The 21,950-nt window shown below is 40.8% G+C and overlaps 1 protein-coding gene across 1 annotated transcript in view; it reads right to left on the bottom strand.

Moving 5' to 3' along the window:
• Positions 1-21,950, bottom strand: part of cfap61 (cilia and flagella associated protein 61) — a 236,030-nt gene continuing 214,080 nt past the window's right edge. Inside the window, exons 25-26 of the mRNA XM_060831159.1 lie at positions 3,728-3,818; positions 1-189 (exon numbers count right to left, since the gene is read on the bottom strand). Coding sequence (XP_060687142.1) covers positions 1-189; positions 3,728-3,818 — 280 coding nt within the window. The remainder of the gene's footprint in view (positions 190-3,727; positions 3,819-21,950) is intronic.

Genomic DNA, 21,950 nt, shown 5'->3' with positions numbered 1-21,950 from the left:
CTAAACAATACCAGGCCTTGCAAACATTGGGAGGTGGTAACGATTGTAGCTCAGGTAGTTTAGGAGGCTTTTTTCTACCAACTTCTGGTAACCGTCTTTCGCAAATTGCTGCTCCAAAAATTCCTTGGTATTTCCTGGTACCAGCAGCTCTCCATCCGCTATCCGACGAATCAGCTCGTCGATCGGCTCCTCGACATTCATCTTGCGGTGAAAGGGGAAAAAAAAACACAATCTTATGACGACCAAGTTCGAGAACCAGCCACAGCTCACTGATCTCACTGTGATTTATCAAGCAGAAAGGAATCATAATGGACCTAACAAACATTATTTCACAGGCCTCAGCTTCAGACTTAACTGGACCATAAACTGAACGGAAATTCACGCTTTCCTCAAGAAAGTGCAAAGGGCAGGTCAAAACACGGTCAAATAAAGGAATCATCTTAACTCATAATTAACACGACGCATTCCAAAACCTTCACAGATAATTAGCCACACGCTCACAGATAGGTCCCCATTAGCAGCAAACGTTGAATAAATATTAGCTAAAACACCATTTACATGCACTCCCATAGGCAGGTGACAGTCTCACAACAGAGAGAAAATAAACATTTAAATTATGCTTTTGGTGCGCTCAGTGTGTTCCAAAACACACTGTTCATAACCTTTTTGAAAAAAAACATTTAGTGTGGTAACTGTTTTGAAAGGAAATATGGATTGGAAGTACTGATGGGAGGTACCAACACCAGCGAGATCAGATTAATCTGTTTCCTGTTTAGATAGGGAACGCGCTGACTGGGGACAGTCAGCACCTTGCTTATTATGAATATTCAAGGAGTTGTGCTGTTTGATATAATCTCCTGTTCGTTGACCCGTACGGCCTACGTATCGAGCAACATTGACATTTATTTATCGAATGATCCGTTAGTGTGATTGGAAGAATGTTTTGACTTGATGACAACATCCTGTTAGTGGCACAACTATCTCAGGTGACTGACTGTGTGGAGTTTGCACGTTCTCCCCGTGTCTGCGTGGGTTTCCTCCGGGTGCTCCGGTTTCCTCCCACAGTCCAAAGATGTGCAGGTTAGGTGAATTGGCCATGCTAAATTGCCCGTAGTGTTTGGTAAAGGGGTAAATGTAGGGGAATGGGTGGGTTGCGCTTCTGCGGGTAGGTGTGGACTTGTTGGGCCGAAGGGCCTGTTTCCACACTGTAAGTAATCTAATCTAATCTAATCTATCTGAGTTTCAGTACTGGTGTGACTGTGACTGGGCAACACTTGCTAAATCCTAAGTACACAAAGATTATGCTGACAACCAAATTAGAGTTGTCAGTTGGGTTTCCAGTATGTGGAGGAGCCGCTGTTGGATTGGAGTGGACAAAGTTAAAAATCACCCACAACACCAGGTTATAGTCCAACAGGTTTATTTGAAAGCTAGCCAGTTGGCGTATAACCTGATGTGTGATTTTTAATGGTTACCAGGATTTGATATGGGAAACTACATGAACTAATACATGGGGCTCTCTTCTTCACAGGTACATACATAACTGCCTGTTTTCACACAACAAAATAAGTGACAGTCATTCTCTGTTTAATTTCTTAGGGTAATGCCTTGATCAATCAGAGTCAACCTGCCTGGTTTACAGTTTACGTGAAATTTGTAGAGATCCATAGGACATCATTATGTATTTACACAAGTGAAATCATGCTTGAAAAATCTTGAATTCTTCCAGGATGTAACTATTAGAGTTGATCAGGCAACCAATGGATGTGGTCCATTCGGACTTTCTGAAGGCTTTTTCCAAAGTCCCACAAAAGAGATTAATGTGTAAGATTAAAGTGCATGAGTTTGGGTAGTGCTTTCAGATGGATAGAAAATTAGTTGGCAGACAGGAAATAAACAGTAGGAATACATGGGTTGTTTTCTGAATGGCAGGTGGTGGTTAGCCAGCCCAGGACACCATCTATTCATATGTTCATGATTTAGACGAGGGAACTAAATGTAATATCTCAAATTTTTCACACAAAGCTGGGTGAAAGGGTGAGCTGTGAGGAGGATACAGAGATGTTGTAGTGTAATTCGGACAGGTTGAGTGAGTGGACAAATGCATGGCTGATGCAGTATAATGTGGATAGATGTGAGGTTATCCACTTTGGTAGCAAAAATAGGAAGATAGATTATGATGTGAATGGCTGCGAATTGAGCAAGGGCAGTGTTCAACAGACCTGGGTGTCCTCATGCAGCGATCACTGAAAGTAAGTGTGCAGGTGCAACAGGCAGTAAATAAGGCAAACTATATATTGACCTTCATAGCAAAAGGATTTGAGTACAGTAACAAGGATATCTTGTTGCAATTATACAGGGTTTGGTGAGGCCACACCTGAAATATTGTGGATGTTCTTGCTATATAGGGAGTGCAGAAAAGGTTTACCAATTGATTCCTAGAATGGCAGAAGATAAATTGTGTTGATTACGATTGTGTTCACTGGAGTTTAGAAGAATGACAAGAAATCTCATAGAAACCATAAAATTCTAACAGGATTAGACAGATTAGATGCATGAATATGTTCCTGATGGTGAGGGAATCTAGAAGCAGGGGTCTTAGTTTAAGGATAAGGGCTAAACCTTTTTACGACTGAGATGAGGAGTAATTTGTTCACCCAGAGAGAGGTGAGCCTGTGGAATTCACTACCACAGAATGTGGTTGAGGCCAAAGCATCATGTTTTCAAGAAGGAGGGAGATATAATTCTTGAGACTAAAGAGATCAAGGGATATAGGGGGAAGGCAGGGTTAGGGTATTGAGCTTGATGGTCTGCCATGACCAGAGTGAAAACTGGCTCAAGGGCCATGGAGAATACACAGGTTACATACTTTTATTCTCCATGGCAACATCCTGACTAATCAAAGTCAACTTGGAAACCATTCTGCACTCTCTCTCATACACTTCAAATTTTGTTTTCCCTTCACATTGTTTTTTCTTGGAAGATAAAAGTTTTGACAAAGTGCCTCTTTTTGCAACAATATTCAAGTTCTTTACTGTCTCATGGCTACATTTAACAAAATTTGCTTTCTTTAGTTGCAAAATGGCTACCACCATGAAATTATGTAATGACTCGGCTGGTGAACACTGGGTTTATAACTACAGCAACATTTGGCATTGGATAGCCAAAGGTGCAAAAATATCCTGACAGTATAGCATGTAATATGCACAATTTTTACTCCCGGAGTGTGTGTGTGTGTGTGTGTGTGTGTGTGTGTGTGTGTATGTGTGTGTGTACCAGGCAACTTTGGAAGTCAGATCTGGCTTCCTTGGAACAGCTGAGTATGCTGCCAGTTCCCGAACTGGGCTAGGTAGAGAGCCTGCCTCAGGTTTCCAGCACTGTCAGTAAAACTCAAATTAAAACAATAAAATGTAAATCCCCCTCCCCGCCACCCTGCCGTCACGTTATTAGACCAGGTGGCCAACAACCTGTTCACACAGGAATAAACAATCAGCAGTCAGGAAACTATAAAGTAAATTGTGCTGATTATTCTTCACTTCTGCTTTTAATTTACTAAATTCAGTCTCCAGCCACTTCAGTCTCCGTAGATTCTATTTGACCTGCTGGGTATTTCCAGCAATTTCCGTTTTTAGTTTGGATTTCAGCAGTATTCCACAGTCCTTTTCTTTTGTATTGTGAAAATATGTTTTCACTTTCAAAACAGTAACCATAAAAGATAATGAGATACCTTGTGGGATTCCAGTAATTGCCGCACTTCTTGTTTGAAGTCCATGAAGCGATCATGATAGATACTCATGCACCAAGGCTCACTTAGATAGCTGAAAAGAGAAAATGTTTCATTACTGACTGCAATACTGTCTAGATACCACTGCATTTTATCCTCAACCATTGATAATAGGTTCTGTCACCATCACATTTTCTTCAAAAATCTCTGAGAACAATCTGGTCAATGAATTCTTTGAGGGCATGTTCTGCATTAATAATTACTTTTAAATAAGACCTTCTCAGGGAGTTAACATTTTTCTTGGAAAGCTCTATTTTATCAAGTTGAAAATTCAGGGACTTGCACCTCATAAATGTGTCCAATGCAGAGAACGCATCACTCTCTGTGTTCAGTTCGCACATCAGTGATTTTGATAGCTATTAACCTCAGTATGTTTTCATGAAGATAAATCTAACAGACAAATTAACATAATGTTGGCATTTATATTTTGATTTGATTTATTATTGTCATATGTACTGCGATACAGTGAAAAGTGTTGTTTTGCATGCTAACCAGACAAATAATACCTTATATAAGTATATAATGGTAATAGAACAGAATGCAAAATTTAGTGTTATAGCTGCAGAGAAAGATCAACTCTAATAAATGAGAGGTCTGTTCTTAAGTCTGACAACAACAGGGAAGAAGCTATTCTTAAGTGTGCTTGTATGTGTTTTCAAACATTTGTATCTTCTGCCTGATGGAAGAGAGTATAGCTGGGTGGGATTGGTCTTTGATGGTGTCGGCTGCTTTCCCGAGGCAGTGGGAAGTTAGACGGAGTCAATAGGAAGAAGGAGAAAGTGAGGACTGCAGATGCTGGAGATCAGAGCTGAAAAATGTGTTGCTTGAAAAGCACAGCAGGTCAGGCAGCATCCAAGGAGCAGGAGAATCAACATTTCGGGCATAATCCCTTCTTCAGGAATGAAGCTTATTCCTGAAGAAGGGCTTATGCCTGAAACATTGATTCTCCTGCTCCTTGGATGCCGCCTGACCTGCTGCGCTTTTCCAGCAACACATTTTTCAGCTCAATAGAAAGAAGGCTGGTTTTCATGATGGATTGGGCAGTGTTCACAACTCTACAGTTTCTTGTGGTCTCCGGCAGAGCAGTTACCATACCAAGCTGTGATGCATCCAGTTAGGATGATTTCTGTGGTGCATTTATAAAAATTGGTAAGAGTTCCAGTTATTGTTCGGTAATAATCTTCAGGCTACTTTTGGAGTTAGATATTGGAGTCACTATTAACCAAAAGAGACGTATCATTTCACAAGCTGAAAGGTAAAACAGTTTCATTTCACTAAGAGTGCAAACTACTTTAGATTAATTGTTATGAACTAGGCCAGACCACTCAAAACATTCTTAAGCAGGCAGCCCAGACCATAACTTTGAAATTTGTTTCAGTAAGTGTACAGTGAAAATTACTCGAATTAATTTAGCGAGGTTGACTACCGGGTTTAAAACAGACAAAAAATTTACTCACAAAATTACAAAGAAACACAAAGAACAGAATGAAGAACCCCAACAAAACTCAGTCGATCCAAACTAGACATAAGTATGCTGTTCCAAATATACACCACAGTCCCAATAAGCAAACCCCCTCTAAAACACAGTACAGAAAGAGTCAGATGCTTACAGATTGAAGTTAGAAGGGCAGAAGAGAGAGCTTCCACTCAGTTCACTGTTGAACTCCCAACCAGTTCTGGACTAAACTAAACTGCTCAGCTAGAGAGCTGACCAGTCCCCTTTCATTATAGAGGTCACTTCTAAAACATGACCACATTAGCCTGAAGTCTCATCTGTTTACATAGATATAAAAGGCCTCTCAATATCCTTTTCATTTCTATATCAAACCAGACTGTTTGGAGCCCGGCTTGGTTTATTATCACTCTGAAAAAAATCAAGGACCGTGTATCCTTGAGAAAAGGAACAGATTTTAGAAAAAAAAAGACTAGTTTTGTGACAATTCCCCCCTTAAAAAAACGAACCATCAATATCAAAAGATGGCTTGATTTTTAACCCTTCGAAAACCTGGTTAGTAGTCTAGATACACATATCCACTATACTAACTATAAACGTGCAAACATGCAGAACCATATGCAAATTCAGGCTGCATTACACCCGCTACCAAATGCCTCCATATCTCATTTGAGTCTCGATAACGCATGTTTTTGCGACCTGTCACATGCACAATTGTCTAACTGAATGGCTGCAACAACAAACTCCATCTAAACAGTCCGGCATTTTTGTTCTTAAAATTTTTCACAAATGCCAATGGGTTATGATCAGTGTATATGATTGTCTCAGATGCATTGCTGATAATATAAACCCCGAAATATTGCAATGCCAACACCAAACTTAAAGTCTCTTTCTCCACTGTTGAATATTTCTGTTGATGAACATTCAACTTCCTGGAAAATTGCCTGATGGGTCTTTCTATCCTTTCGTCATCGTCCTGTAGGAGCACCGCACCAACACCCACATCACTGGCATCGTTAGCCAACTTGAAAGGTTTTGTGTAATCTGGTGGGGCTAATACTGGGGCAGTGGTTAACACAGTTTTTAGACTGTCACATGCCTTTTGAAGGTCCGCTGTCCACTGAAACTTCTTGCCCTTTTCTTAACAGTGGATGGAGCAGCCACACTGCTAAGGTTCAGCACAAACTTGCTGTAAAATCCACTCAATCCCACAAACTCAATCCTAAAGTTGACGCTCTTTTCATCAACGGTGTGGGAAATTCCCCAATTACTTTCATTTTTGTATCCCATGGGTCCACTGGTTCAACAACATGGCTCAGTAAAGTGACTCTGGCTTTGGCAAATTCACTTTTAGCAAGGTTTACCACCAAGCCTGCCTTCCGAAGTTGATCGAACTAGTCCAATAAATACTATCAATGTTCTTTCCATGAGTGACTAAAAATCACCAGGTCATCAATGTAAACAACACATTTGGGTAATCCAGCAATGACCTTATTAGTCAGTCTCTGAAATGTGGCTGGTGCGTTTTTCATACCAAATGACATGACTTTGAACTGATATAGTCCATTTGGTGTTACGAAAGCTGAAAATGCCTTTGCTCTCTCTGACAGAGGTACTTGCCAGTAGCCTCTGAGCAAGTCCAACTTAGAAATGTAATTTGCTTGTCCCACTTTTTTGACACAGTCCTCCAACTGCGGAGTTAGATATGCATCAGTCTTTGTAACTGGGTTGACTTTGCGACAGTCCACACATAATTGTTGGAAACCATCTGGCTTTGGCACCATGACTATGGGTGAGCTCCAGTCATTGTAACTCACTTGGATTATGCCATCTTGGAGCATGCGCTCTATGTCCTTCTGAACCTGTGCCAACTTTAGAGGATTATGCCTATAAGGATGTTGTTTAATCGGAATAGCATCTCCTATATCTACATCATGCACAATTAGGTTAGTATTTCCCAGTTTATTTCCACATATCTCCCCATGTTATAGCAATAACTCTTTCAGGTCATTTGATTTTCTTGTGGGAGATAACTCAATAATTTATCCCAATTTTTGCCAACTTCCTCATTGTCCAATTTGATTTGAGGAATGTCCAATTCAGAATCCTCTGAACTTTGTTCTTCCTTGTGTGCTGTAATCATTAACACCTTCTCCTCTTGCTTTTCTTCCCTGTCAAAATACCTTTCGAGTATATTCACATGACACACTCTGTGAGATTTCTTCCTGTCTGGAGTCCTTATCAAGTAGTTCACCTCATTCAATTTCCTCTCACTTTGATAAAGTTCACTAAACCTGGCTTTTAAAGGCCCACCTGTCACTGGAAGTTACACCAATACCTTATCCTCATTGTGAATTTGTGATTTCTTATCCGCGTCCTATTTCATTGTGTGCTGTGGTACTTTAACAGACTGTTTAGCCAACTCTCCAGCTCTTTAAAATTTGACACATAGTCCAAATAGGTGATCTCTGAATTCTGACTATTTAATTTCACTTTAATCAAACAAACAGAACTCCCTTATCCCAATCATCTGGATAATCCTGACAATAAGCCCTCAACATGGTCTTTAATGCTTGATGCCATCTCTCTAGCACTCCCTACAATTCTGGGTGGTACAGAGTAGATTTGAATTTCTTTTATTCCCTAAGTATCCATAACCTCCTTGAATAGTTTAGATGTGAAGTTTAATCCTTGATCTGACTGGATCTCTATTGGTAGTCTGTATCTAATAAAAAAATTAAGTAATTCTTCTACAACCCTTTTTGCTGTGATGTTGCATAATGGGATTGCCTCTGGAAATCTAGTCGACACATCCATTATTGTTGATAAATACTTATTTCTACTTTTTGTTTGAGGCAGGGGACTGACGGAATCAATCAAGACTCTTGTGGAAGATTCCTCAAATGCTGGAATAGATACTAAAGATGCAGCTTTTATTACTGTCTGTGGTTTTCTGATTAGCTAACATGTATGATATGTCTAGCAAACTTCAACTGCATCTTTGTGTCATCCAGGCCAGCAAAAATGCCTTTATATTTTAGCTTGTGTTTTCCTCACACCTAAATGACTTCCAAGTGGTAGTTCATGTGCCCCTTGTAGCACCTCCTTTCTATAGCCTACTGGCAAAACAATTTGATGAATCTCTGCCTATCTCTCATCTGCTTGACTGTGTGATGGTCTCCATTTCCTCCTTAAAGATATCATTTGTTAAGTAATAACACACAGGGTTGCATTCACTCTCCTCTGTAAATGCCCTTTGATATAACTTTTTTTAAGTTCTCATCTTTCTGCTATAATTTCTGTCAACTTAGCAGAGCTAAAGATACTTGCATGTTTAACTATTTGCTCCTTCTCTGTGCCACTTCTCTGATCAAAAAAAGTCTCAGATAACGCTGTGTCTGCTTCCTTATTTGTGCCTTTTGATCCCTCCTGCATCAGCTTGTGCCTCTGTGATCTTGTGATCACACAATCAGGGAAAATTCCTGGATAAACATTCTCCTTGTCTTCAGTTGCCTGCATCTCCACTGGCTTTTCAACTAGAGTAGGCAGCACACCTACCAGTGAGTCAGCTATATCATTTGTAAGGACAAATTATATTCCTGGAGCTGAGAGTTTGTCCAGTATCCTACCACAAATGCTCCACTCTTCTCTGGACTCTCTAGCCTCACTTTACATAATGGAGCACTTTTGTCTCACTATGAATTCCTGTTATCAGTACCTTTTCTGGCAATAGTCCCTCAGAAGTACATATCTCCTCATCCTTGAGCATTACAGACTGAGAGGATCCTATGTCCCTTAATATTGTAATCTCTTTTCCTAGTGCTCCTGGCCTATGTGAATAAACTTTACCATTGCATACGTATTTTATCAGTAGATCTGGCACTTCCTCCTCAATCAACCTCTGATCATCTTATACACTCTGAGGCAGTTGTCTAACTTCCCTTGTGCTTTTTGTTACTAGTCCAACAAAACCTTCCAAGCTTGTCTGGTTTTCCTACATCAGGCTTTCTCCTAGCCCACCAACACTGATTTCGTGTGACCCACTTTATTACAATGAAAACTCTGGAACTTTTTAACTTCTTTGTCCCCCTCAACTGTTTCTTTCTTACTATGTGGTAAGTTTCTTTATAGTCTTCACTGAGATCTACCTTTCCCTTTCCACGTGAAGATTTCTCTTTGTCCCAATTTCTACCCCTCATGGACTGAAATTGACTCTGGAAGCCAAACCATGTTTTACGGACCAGCTCGTAATCATCAGCCACTTCAGCTACTAACCTTACTGTTTTACCTCTCTGCTCTTCCACATGAGTTTGCATTACTCAGGCAGTGAATCTTTGAATTCCTCCAAAATAACTACCTCTCTAAGGGCATCATAGTTTTGCTCGATTTTTAAAGCTCTTATCTATCTTATCGAAATTACTCTGCTTGATCCTTTCAAACTCAGTATAGGTTTGACCAGGTCCGTCCTTAGATTCTTGAAATGTTGTCAATTGGCTTCTGGTACAAGCTCATATGCATTTAAAGTTGAGTTTTTCATCTCCTCAAACTCCCCAGATACCTCCTCTATAGAATACCTCAACAGCCCTCCCTGCAAGTTTCATTTGAATCAGCAAAACCCACATTGCCACTTGCCACTGCATTTGTTTAGCCTCCTTTTCAAATTAAATGAAAAGGCTTCCACGTCCATCTCATCATTTTAGGCAATGCTTGAACATAATTAAACAGTTTCTCACTAGGTTTCTGACTACCAGGGACTTGCTCATTCTCACTTTCTTCCTTGCTAAGCCACCCTCAGCCTTTATCTCCAGCCTTTTAAGCAAACTTTCCTTTTTAATTGTCAGTTTTTGAAGTTCAAAAGCTTTCTTTTTCTTTCTCTGCTCTCTCTTTCTCCCTTGCTTCTGCTTTTAACCGTAACTGAAACTGTTTCATTCCTGCTGCCCTTTCCTATCTCTCGCCTCTAACTGAAGCTGCTTCATTTGCAATTGAATTCTTGCCATCTCTATAGATTCTGATGGTTTCTCCAGCCAAGTTTAAATGCTGAGCTACTGCTGTAATTATCTCTCCTTTCCTCACAGAAGCAGGCAGTTCCAATTCCAGCTTCTCTGCTCATTCCCGCAACTTGGTCTTATTCACTTTTTGCAAAACTTCCAAAGTCACCGCATCCACATCCAGAAAACCTTTGGTGACTGAAAGAACCATTACTATCCCAAGCTTTGTCCTACCCAACCAAATCAACACTCAAAATAAAGACACTAGCACCTACCACTTGCTGTTTAAAATCCTGCAAAGAGCCTAAAATCTGTTATGGATTAGGCCAGATCACTCGAAACATTCTTAAACAGGCAGCCCAGAGTATAACTTTGAAATTTGTTTTGGTAAGTGTACAGTGAAAATTACCTGGATTAAGTTAGCGAGGTTGACTCCCAGGTTTAAAACAGACAAAAAAATGTATTCACAAAATTACACAATAAAACATGAAAAACAGAATAAAGAACCCCAACAGAACCCAGTCTATCCAAACTAGACTTAAGTATGCTATTCTGAATATACACAATAGTCCCAATAACCATAACCCCTCTAAAACACAGTACAAAAAAAGCTCAGATGCTTACAGGTTGTCGTTAGAGGGGCAGAAGAGAGAGTTTCCACACAGTTCACTGTTGAACTCCCAACCAGTTCTGGACTAAACTAAACTGCTCAGCTACAGAGCTGACCAGTCCCCTTTCATTCTACAGGTCACTTCTAAAATATGACCATTTTGGCCTGAAGTCTCATCTGTTTACCTATAAACCAAATGCATCACAATATCCTTTTCATCTCTGGACCAAACCAGACTGATTGGAGCCCAGCCTGGTTTACTACCCCTCTGAAAAAATCAAGGACAGAGTATCCTTGAGCCAAAGAACAGCTTTTAGAAAATAAAAGGACTAGCTTTGTGACATAATCAAGAAATAAGGTGAAATATCAACATAGTCTCCTGGAAAATATTTTGAACACCACTGGACATTGGAGATAAATTTCCAAAATTTCCCTCAAGTAGTCTAAACATTTTTCAAATTGGTTTTTTAAATCTTTGCCAGGAGATTAAATAATTTGGTGAATAGGAACACTTGTGGTCATGATGTGCAGTTGTACCATGACTACCTGAGACAGGCTTGATGGATCAGCTGGTCATTTTTAATGAGGTTTTCGCATGCTTTTATAACAGTAAAATGGAGTAATAGCAAGTAACTGTGTCTACATTTGAAAGTTGCAACTGAAAAATAATTAGGGAGAAATATTTAACTTAGTGAAATCAAACATCAATTATTAGAATTATAGGAACTATGTGGAAATTAATATAAGTAATGCTTTATTTTGTTAAGACTTGCATTTCTCAGTATTTCTTAATAATTTCAAAAGTTGTAGGCAAGCTTAGATTCTTTCTCAATCATTATTAAATGAAGTGAAACTTGTAGTAAACTGTAATCATACTTATTCTTTGATGATAGTTACATGTTAAAAATCAAAAATAATCATTTATCTGAAATAATAATCAAATGTTAGGTTTCCTTTGGTTACCTGAGTGAATGCATTTATTGACCAACTCATTCAATAATAAATATTAATCAGTTATAAATTAGACAAGTACCATGCCAAAATAAACTTACTTCAGTGATTTCCAATCAAAAAAAGTGGTATTAGCACAAAAAAAAGTTTACTTCCAATCCAAAAGTTTAATTAAAAATGTACACTCGTGATGGAAATACAAGATTATTCTTCCAAGCTTAAATTTCAGTCCCATTTATGTCTTTTTCAATGTATTAACCTCTCTATTTTTCTATTCTCCTTTAAAACACTCACAACAAATCTACATTTTTGATCAAATCTTTAGTCTCAAATGATCATAGATGGAACTTTCAATAGGCTGAGGAATTATCCCAAATAGAGGTGAGCATGCTAACAATTTTGCATCACTGTACAGTGTGCTCGGTTCTCATGCGGTCATAGTCATTTTGGTGAAGACTTCGGGTATTATGTAGTGGCAACTCTCTTTAAAGTGTTGGGTCAACAATTGACAGTTATAACAAATCAGTTGAGAGTCTGCTGAAAGGCAGAAGTTGAATTTGGGGTAACATGCAAGGACACAATCTTTTTATAAAGAGGAGATGACATTGCAGGAGGGAGCTAACTAGAATAGGTGGGTGTATTTAACAGTGAAAAAGTGTAGTGCTGGAAAAGCACAGCCAGTCAAGCAGCATTCGAAGAGCTGAAGAGTTGATGTTTTGAGTATAATCTCTTTATCAGGAATGTTGGCGGGGTGAGGGGGGGGGGGTGGGGTTCAATGGGGCTGAGAGATAAATAGGAGGGGTGTGGGGCTGGGGGAAGGTAGTTAGGAATGCGATAAGTAGATGAAGGTGGGGGGGAAGGTAGCTAGGAATGCGATAGGTAGATGAAGGTGGGGGGGGGAGGGAAGGTGATGGTGATAGGTCAGAGCAGACGGTGGAGCAGATAGAAGGGAAGGAACATGGACAGGTAGGACAGTCCAAGAGGGTGGTGCTGAGTTGGAGAACTGGATCTGGGATAACATGGGAGGAGGGTAGCTGAGCCAACTGGTGAAACTGACATTGATTCCATGTGGTTGAAGGATCCCAAGCTGGAAGATGAGATAAGTAAAGATAAGAACATCCCATCTTCTGCCTTGGGACCGTCCAATCACATGGCATCAATGTCGATTTCACCAGTTTTCTCATCTCCCCTCCCCCCACCTTATACCAGATTAGATTAGATTAGATTACTTACAGTGTGGAAACAGGCCCTTCGGCCCAACAAGTCCACACCGACCCGCCGAAGCGCAACCCACCCATACCCCTACTCCTACCCCTAACACTATGGGCAATTTAGCATGGCCAATTCACCTGACCCGCACATCTTTGGACTGTGGGAGGAAACCGGAGCACCCGGAGGAAACCCACGCAGACACGGGGAGAATGTGCAAACTCCACACAGTCAGTTGCCTGAGGTGGGAATTGAACCCAGGTCTCTGGCGCTGTGAGGCAGCAGTGCTAACCACTGTGCCACCGTGCTGCCCTATCCAACGCTCCAACTCGGCACTACCCTCTTGAACTGTCCAACCTGTCCATGTTCCTTCCCACCCATCCACTCCACCCTCTGCTCTGACCTATCATCATCACCCCCCCCCACCTTCATCCACCTGTCATATTCCCAGACTCCTTCCACCCAGCCCCATCCCCTCCCATTCCTGATGAAGAGATTATGCTTGAAATGTCGACTCGCCTACTCCTCGGATGCTGCCTGACTGGCTGTGCTTTTCCAGTGCCACACATTTTGACTTTGATCTCCAGCATCTGCAGTCCTCACTTTCTTCAGTATTTAACAGTGATCTATTAAAAGTGTAAGGAGTCAGACATCTTCATCAAGTGGAAAACCATGATAGAGTGTGCAGAGGCTGTGGCTGGTATGGTCTGTTGAATCTTGTGATATTTGGGGGAGTGAACGTCCAGGGGTTGGTGGAGCACAGGTGGGGGCCCGGCTAGCCATTATAGCACTTCTGGTAAAAAGGAAAGCATCCCTGGACAGTAGGCAGAGCTACTCTGAGTTAGAGATGAATAGCAATGAGCAGCAGGTGCTCCAAAGCAAATACAGTTCACTGGTCATAAGGTACACAGAGCTACAAGGAAGGCATAAATGTGATACTTTTCAATATGGGATGTACTGTCAATATGGGGTATACTGGGGTATTCTGAACATGACAGAGCATCGGGTCTATTAAAGCAGCAGAATTCTGCGTCCATGTAGAAGAACACATTGTTTTTCACCTCTTGTTGGGGCACACCTTGCGAGTAGCTGATCAAGGGGCAATGGTGTTGATAGTTCCTTTCAAGGGAATGGTAATGGACCTGACTAACACCTTGCAACCTCACAGCTTTGGATTGAATTGAATTCACCATTCACCAGAGTTGAGATCTGTGGGATTTGCTTCTATGTCTGGACTTCACTCCTAACACAGCACCGCATGGCATGGACCTCGAAGGAAGGGATATAAACAAATGGCATACACTTGCTTGGAGAAATAGGTGGAGGAAATATTGGTGAAGCACATTCTTGGGCAGGCTTCCTCAGATTCAACTGAAACCTCAAAACATTGACCAGGATGGAAGGGAGGCAAAAAAGACACAAATTGATGCATGTTTTCTCCTGAGGATGCCTAATCCTAGGATGAGTTTGGCACAGAACCTACCGTTTCCAGAAGGAAATTCACACAATATACAAGTTTCCATTGTTTCCCACGTTACCTGGAAGTCAAGACTCCACTTGACATACTCTTTCAACAAATTTAGTCTAGCTTGTTCCTCTTGTGCCTTCATGCTATCAAATGACACAAATTTGGATCTAATCATCAAGTGTCTGCTTTGATAGGGTGAAGTGCATGCAGTTGAGAGACCCAAGGCATTCATTGATATGGTGCCAATGGAGGCTCTGCCACAGGATGCTCCAACTACATTGAAATAAGGGTACCTTGGTCACAGGACCTCTCTGTAAAGCTGTGGCTTTCTGGCTGATCGGATTCCTGAACATCTTTGCTGACTGCTTCAGCCCTTACATGGATGCCAAAAGTATCTGGCACCAGGGGAGCATCCGGATTTTCTCCATATATCCTTACAATAGCATTGTCACTGGCCAGGCAAAAGTTGCAAACGTGGCATTGATTCATGGGCTTGTAGGCCTTCATGGAGCACATTTTATGGATGGACTCCCCCGTTCTCTAATCACGATTCTTTCCTCTCTTTAGGAACACCAATATTTGAGCACATGTGTCCTGCCAGTGCTACATGGTGACTTGCCTTGTGTCAGACTCCTGAGGCTCTGAATTTCCATCCAGCTGAGCATGGCTGTCTGATCTTCATCTTTAGAGAAGGACCTGCTTACCGATTACGTTGCCTCTGTCACATCTTCAGTGAAGTGCTGATTACCCTGTGCTGTCTGTTATAAACTCTCTGTGAGGCCCACTGACATGAGAGCCTATATGCTGGTGGAGGACATGCTTGACTTATGTGCTGGTGCTGGCTTCTTCCTCTGTTGAAGACGACAATAACTTCACATTGTCATGAGCTGACTCCCCATCCACAAATGATCATGTGGTAAATATAAAAAGCGGGTTAATGAAAATTTGCGTTCGCCAGCAACCGTTTCCAGCCATTACAGGTTATGTATTGGCATGGAGGAAATTGAAGAACCTGGAGCACAATCACCATCATCTGAACATTGGAAGATCACTTCACCAGCCATGAACTGGCAACGCCCAGTTCACCACATCTAATTTTCTGATGTGCTCTCACATTGGCAGCTTTAACCATAGATATTGGAATAACTTGATAGGACACTCCACCGCCTAAATTAGCACTTTTCTGTACTTGTGAGCTCACTTTCCCTGCAAGATCAAGAGTGAGAGTGTCAAGACCATGAAGCCTTCTTCCACATTTAATTGTGGTAGGCAATTTTCCAATTGCTCAGTAGTGCTCAGTGCATGAATATTTTCCATGTTATAGGACACTATGTGCCCTCAGGCTGCTCAGCCTCTGGATGTGTTGGTGACTACAGAATTGGATGCCTTTTGTTTGGGTATTCCAGCCCATAGAAGGTCACCAAAGCACTTGCAACACTGTACCCACATGTGCTGACAATGCTGCAGCTATCCACTTTAAGAGGCAAGTCTGGCCTTGCCTATTTGCCTAGCTCACTGATCATTGTATGCTGCTCTCTGGAAATTCAACACTCTACAAATAGAATGCAGTCATCACCTCCAAAAGTACCACTGGCTGCCATTGCATGAGAGCCTTCCCATTGATTTATCTTTCTTCCAATCCAAGGTAAATGCCATTTAACATTTAAAATAGGCCTGTCACACTCAAACCCAGTTTCCTCTCCATGCCCACTGCCCCAAATTGGATGGTAAATGCACCATTTGGCTAACTATTGGCCATCTTTTTGAAACTGGCATTGATTGTCAGGTGATGGTGTGCTTTAGGGATGGAACAGGAAAATCACCTCGATGTCAAGATCACAAGCCAAAAATCGAAATCCAGCTCATCATCTCCTTGCTTGGCTCTAGCGCCTCGCAGCGCTAGAGACCTGGGTTCAATTCCCACCTCAGGCGACTGTGTGGAGTTTGCACATTCTCCCCGTGTCTGCGTGAGTTTGCTCTGGTTTCCTCCCACAGTCCAAAGATGAGCAGGTTAGGTGAATTGACCATGCTAAATTGCCCGTAGTGTTAGGTGAAGGGGTAAATGTATGGGTGGATTGTGCTTCAGTGTGGACTTGCTGGGCCGAAGGGCCTGGTTCCACATTGTAAGTAATCTAAAAAAGTGACTATTTTTGTTTATTTCACTCCTACAATGTCTTGGAATGCTGATATGAATCGTGCTATGTAAGTACAAACTTGTTGATATACTTTCTGTCATTATTTCACACAGCCGTTATCCTTGCGAATGCGATGAAATCCAGAAAAGATTAACGGCAATATCAATACTAGCATGACAGGATGTCAGTCAGAAATTGTCTAGTACAGCTGACAGAAAAAGAAGCAACATAATCTCTGAGGAACAGAACCCCATGACACTCAAATGTGGCTCTGACCTTACAAAAATCTGACATTTAATTAAAGGTTAGTTGTTCTGTGTATCCTCAGGGCTGTGCTAATATCACTGCAGTGAAGACACACATTTGCCGTGTCAAGATTAATACAATTAAGCAGAATGGTCCATGTTCCTACAATGAAATAGTATAATAATAGTTCTCTAACACTAAAATACAGCAGTGCAAATTAGTGGTGGCAAGGAGCAAAAATCCGAGTCCATTCTTGTACACACCTCTCCCATACCTTTGACAGGAGTTAGAAATCAAGCCTGCAGTACATACTGGTAAACCATCCATAGACTATCCAAGCACCTGCATTTTGAGCTGGGGTGCATGAATACCAGCCCTAGATTTTCTTTTTCTTAACTCCAGGTTATGAAACCAATAGTGATTTTATTAAGAGTCAGCTCAAATCAGTTATTTCAGTACAGGCAAGAGGCTGAACCAAATTCAACCTCAAATTGTTTTAACAAAGATCTCCCTATTATTAAGTCCCTTGAGTGGGTCTGAATTCTATTATGCCATCTAGTGCTCACCTATAGTAATTGCTCACCATGGCTGGGACCTGCCAGGAGTTCTGTCAGTGTCATATTTAAAACCCAACTGTGCGCGTCGCGCAATTGCTGCCAGCCACAAATAATCCATTATGTTTCACATTGCATGTAATGGTGGGGGGTGGTGGGGTGTGGGGGGGGGAAGGAAAGCTTCAGAGGGAATATAGATGGCAGAGGTAACACATCATTGCAAATTGAAGCTCACAATAGTAAATGTATTGGCACTTTACATCATCACCTGTGTGAAAACCTGCCATAGTAACTGGAATTATAAACATAAAGCTACACAAGTTGTCCATCCTGAGTATCATACTATGAACCCTGTCAACGTTAGTATTATTCTTTCCCTAATGACCAATGTGGCATTGACACCTTATCATTGTTTAATAATAACCGTGTCCTACACCCTGACTGAATTAGAACAACAGGTCCAATCTGTGCAGCTCCTCACTGATTTACTCTTGTTCACTGTTTTCTGTGGGAATGATGGTAGCCCCCTGCTATAATGACATGGAACCCAGGACCTGGACTGTCCAAAGCACCCAAATGACCGCATCTAAGGTCCTGGACTGATGACAGACCTCCTTGACTTGACTGAGGACTACTCCTCTTCTACTTTGGGACATGGTCTTTGATCAAAGCACACTCAGTGTGTTTGCTGCAAATGCTGCAGGTGTGACAATGACATAGCACAGTGCCGTAAAACAACTTAACCATCGCTTGCCTCATCACTGCTGGCTACTATGGAAGTTGCCTGGCTTTGTGCCCATTGTAAAAGCCAAGACAATCCATATGTGATGACATGCCGCCTGAATGTGATGGTAATGCACAAAAAAAGGCAAGGTTAGGCAATTGAGGAATGCTGTGAGCATTCCAAATAGGCATAGAGTACTAAGTCAGCAAGCTAAGAACCCTGAGATGCACTCTGCTCCAATCCATGAGATGCAGCCTGACCCTTTTTGCAAAGTGGCCTAACCCTATATGCAATACAATTGTGGGAAACTGTATTCTAAGTGAGTTGAAGTTGTGCTATGATAATATGGTGAGACTGCTGCATGTCTGATGCCAACCTGTGTCAATGGATGATGCAGGTGGTTACTGCACATGGATTGTGTCATGAGGCAATGGGAATGGCTGGTCAAGGCAGAGGCCTGGAGGAATAAGTGGCGAGCCTGCTCTGACCTTCATATTAGGAACTGTCACCAGCTAGTTTCCCAGTTCCACATGAGAGAGCGCAAACTACACATAAATGAAGTGAGAATAGGTCATATTGAGATGTTAACACATGCAAATGGCCTTCTTGCCATTTAATAGCAAAATTCTCATCTTGTTATTCAAACCTTGGGTGGAAAATTTGACTTTTTTTGGTTTGTTCAAGAATCCCATTTTCCCAGCTGACTCACTATTGCCTAGATTGTTCAGGGACTGGGAAAATTCAGCCCACTACACTATTCTGAAAGCTTCAGCTGATCCCAGCTTTCTTCTTTACAGGTATGAACATCACAGCTTTAGAAGGCACAGGGCCTCCCACACAAGCCTAGAAGCAAAATAATCTGCATTAATCAGAGATTCTAGTCTATTGAATTGAAAGAGGAGTTTTCCTACTTAAAGACTTGAACTGCTGTCAGATAACGCAGTCTATATATGGAATCAAGGGTAATGCTTTGTCCAATGATGAATTTCAAATATTTCTCTAATATTGTCAAAGTTTACTTATTGAAGGATTATTCAATTATTTTGGATTACAACTGCGGTAAAATTCCAAATAGATTATTATTTAGGTCATTTTTATTTGTGCATTTGCACTCATTTTTGGTAGAATAATGTCCATGTATTAGTTTTAAAATGTTATTTTTGGATTGGAAAGTTAGTTTTCTCAAGTAAAAGTCCAAGAGAAAAAAATATGCTTCGTTTACATTAATAAAATTGATTCCTTTCCCAAAAGAGCAAAATCAATGCCCATACTTTTATGGGTCCATGACACTGTCAAAGTTGGAAATACTCACAAAGAAGAGAACTGTAGTGTGAGAAATTGAGTTAAATAATGCCTGTTCTGTTGTCACCATTAATGCTCTTGGAGGTCTAAAATGATAGATGTGATGTGCATGGACATTGTTGGGGCAAATTGTGTCAGCTGTCATTTGAGTACAAGCGCAGAGAAAACATTTTATGAACTGGCAGATCATAGAAGTGATCAGTGAGCCATACTGATTTCCCACCTGTAATGTCAGTTTGGAGCTCCACACTCCAGTCCATTCTATCTTTAACTCTCACAACTAAATGGTCTCAGCAGCAACAAAACCATCCCACCTGGAGGACTGCTATGTTGCAGTGGTAGTGTCCGTACCTCTGAGCCAGGAGGCCTATGTTCAGGTCCCACTTGCTCTATAAATATGTCACAGTATATCTGAGCAGTTTGGTTAGAAAATATCTAACATGAGGCCTGGCTTAGTTGAGCTTTTGTGGTGCAGTGGTAGTATTCCTACTTCCCCTGTTCAACAACTATTTTCTTCAGACGTGCATCAGGTTAATGAGAAAATATCTAACATTGTACCAATGATATTTAAAGGGACACAGGTTAGTAGCCAGTTGTTTCTTTTTTCTGACTGTCACAGTGCTACAAGTGTTCGATGTTTCCTTTAGTTGTTTCAGGTTGCAGAAGTTTATCAGAAGTAGTGTGAAAGGTACTAAAGGAATTCTTGCTGACGTCAAGGCTTTTTGCACCAAGTAGTTTATCTCTATGACTCTAGTTGCTCCCAGAAATGGGTGTACTACTAGGCGGTATCTTTGGAATATTTGGAGAATGAACAAAGATCATACAGTGCAGGGGAGGCTGCTGGAACTGGGGTGGGGGCTGCGAATTGAAAGGAGAGTCACATCTTCCTACAATGCTCATGGAGCTATAATGTAAGTAAGGATGTCCTTACTGTCTCAGAGTTGGAATATATGGACTATTAATCTTTATTTCCATCAATTTATTTAATTCTGGGACTTCCATATAAAAAAAACCTTTAAACGAGCAAGGATACTGTTTTAAAATGTCAAAGTTTCTAAAAACCTCTTATGTGGATTAACAGGAAAACTGTATGGACAGTTTCCCTATGAATGTAATATTTGTCATTCTTTGGACAAAACCCTAAGGAAATAAGCAGCAAGCATCTCATCTGCAGAAACTACCAGAGACAAAAGGGAATAATCAGAACTGACAGTGCATAAGATTACTGACGACTCCTGAACAATTTCAGGGGCATCGTATCATGACAACAAGAGAATGAAACTCCTTTTTTAATATGGCCCCAGTTGTGTGCCAATCACATGACCAAAGGATCCTCCTTATGAAAAGCTATGATTAACTTTGTCTGTTTATTACAGAGTGTAGTAACATGAAGAAGGCCTGGAGGAGGGAAGAGTAACATCAGCTCTCCCTCAATAGTTCTTTTCAAAGTTGGACTCTGTCCTTTTCACAAGTTGGAATAATCATGAGTTAGAGAGTTTAAGAATAAAACTATATTACCCATTCTATAATAGTATACAGTTTAAAAGAGACTGCATCCAGAAGACAACAACCTAACATTGTCCATAACACCACTAGAGCTCCAAAGGAATCTTGGGAATGTATAATTCTTTTACTTACAGACTTTAGCTTTGTTCCAACCTAAACTCTCCCTCCCTATAACTTGGTATTCTGCTTGTATATCTTATCTTTTTAATAAGCTTTATACTTTACTTCAGTGAGTAATTAATAAAACTAACTCCTTACTTTGATTAACTCAAGAGATCTATCTAACTTATTTATACAAAAAAAACTATATTATAGGTCAACTAAATACTGAATTGAAACAACACATACCTAAAAAAAATTCAAATACTTTTATGATTAATCTCAGGAGTGAAAAAAATCGAGTATTTTCACTCCTCCGGACTGTTCAGTTTAATTGACAGGTGAAGCTGCAGAATTATCCACCACATAAGGCTGTGGGACTAAATCATTTAGTACATTGAGGAGAAAGACGCATTAAAGGTGACTAGTGGTTTTGAGAGAGAGCACAACTATGTCATTGAGATAAAGGATCAGCTGCCATCATACCTAATAATGAAGTAGGCTAAATGGGCCAAATGACCTACCCTTCTTCCTGCTTTCTTTGTTTCTATGCTTGTAACATCACGAAAATCTGACACCTGCTGCAGTCACAAATATGACCACATTAACAAGACAAGAACTAAATCTCCCGTGCCTGTGAAAGTGACTGTGGTGATGAAACTTTACGAGTTTGACTCCATTGAAATGTGGAGGTACTGGAATTGACTGGGTTGGAAAAGGTCAAAAATCATAAGACATAGGGTTATAATCCAATGGGTTTATTTGAAAACATTGGTTTTCGAAGCACAGCTCCTTCATCAGGTGCTAGTGACAGAGGAAGATCTTAGATCCCGAATTTATAAGGAAAAGATCAAAGAGACATACAACTAATTTGAAGGAATTGAACACACCTAAGATGGCTCTTAAATCTTTGATCAGTAA

The sequence above is a fragment of the Hemiscyllium ocellatum genome, chromosome 10, assembly GCF_020745735.1.
Source record: "Hemiscyllium ocellatum isolate sHemOce1 chromosome 10, sHemOce1.pat.X.cur, whole genome shotgun sequence".
In the NCBI taxonomy this organism is placed as follows: domain Eukaryota; kingdom Metazoa; phylum Chordata; class Chondrichthyes; order Orectolobiformes; family Hemiscylliidae; genus Hemiscyllium; species Hemiscyllium ocellatum.
Note: the sequence above shows the minus strand (reverse complement) of the source record. Positions and strands in the feature narration are given on the sequence as shown.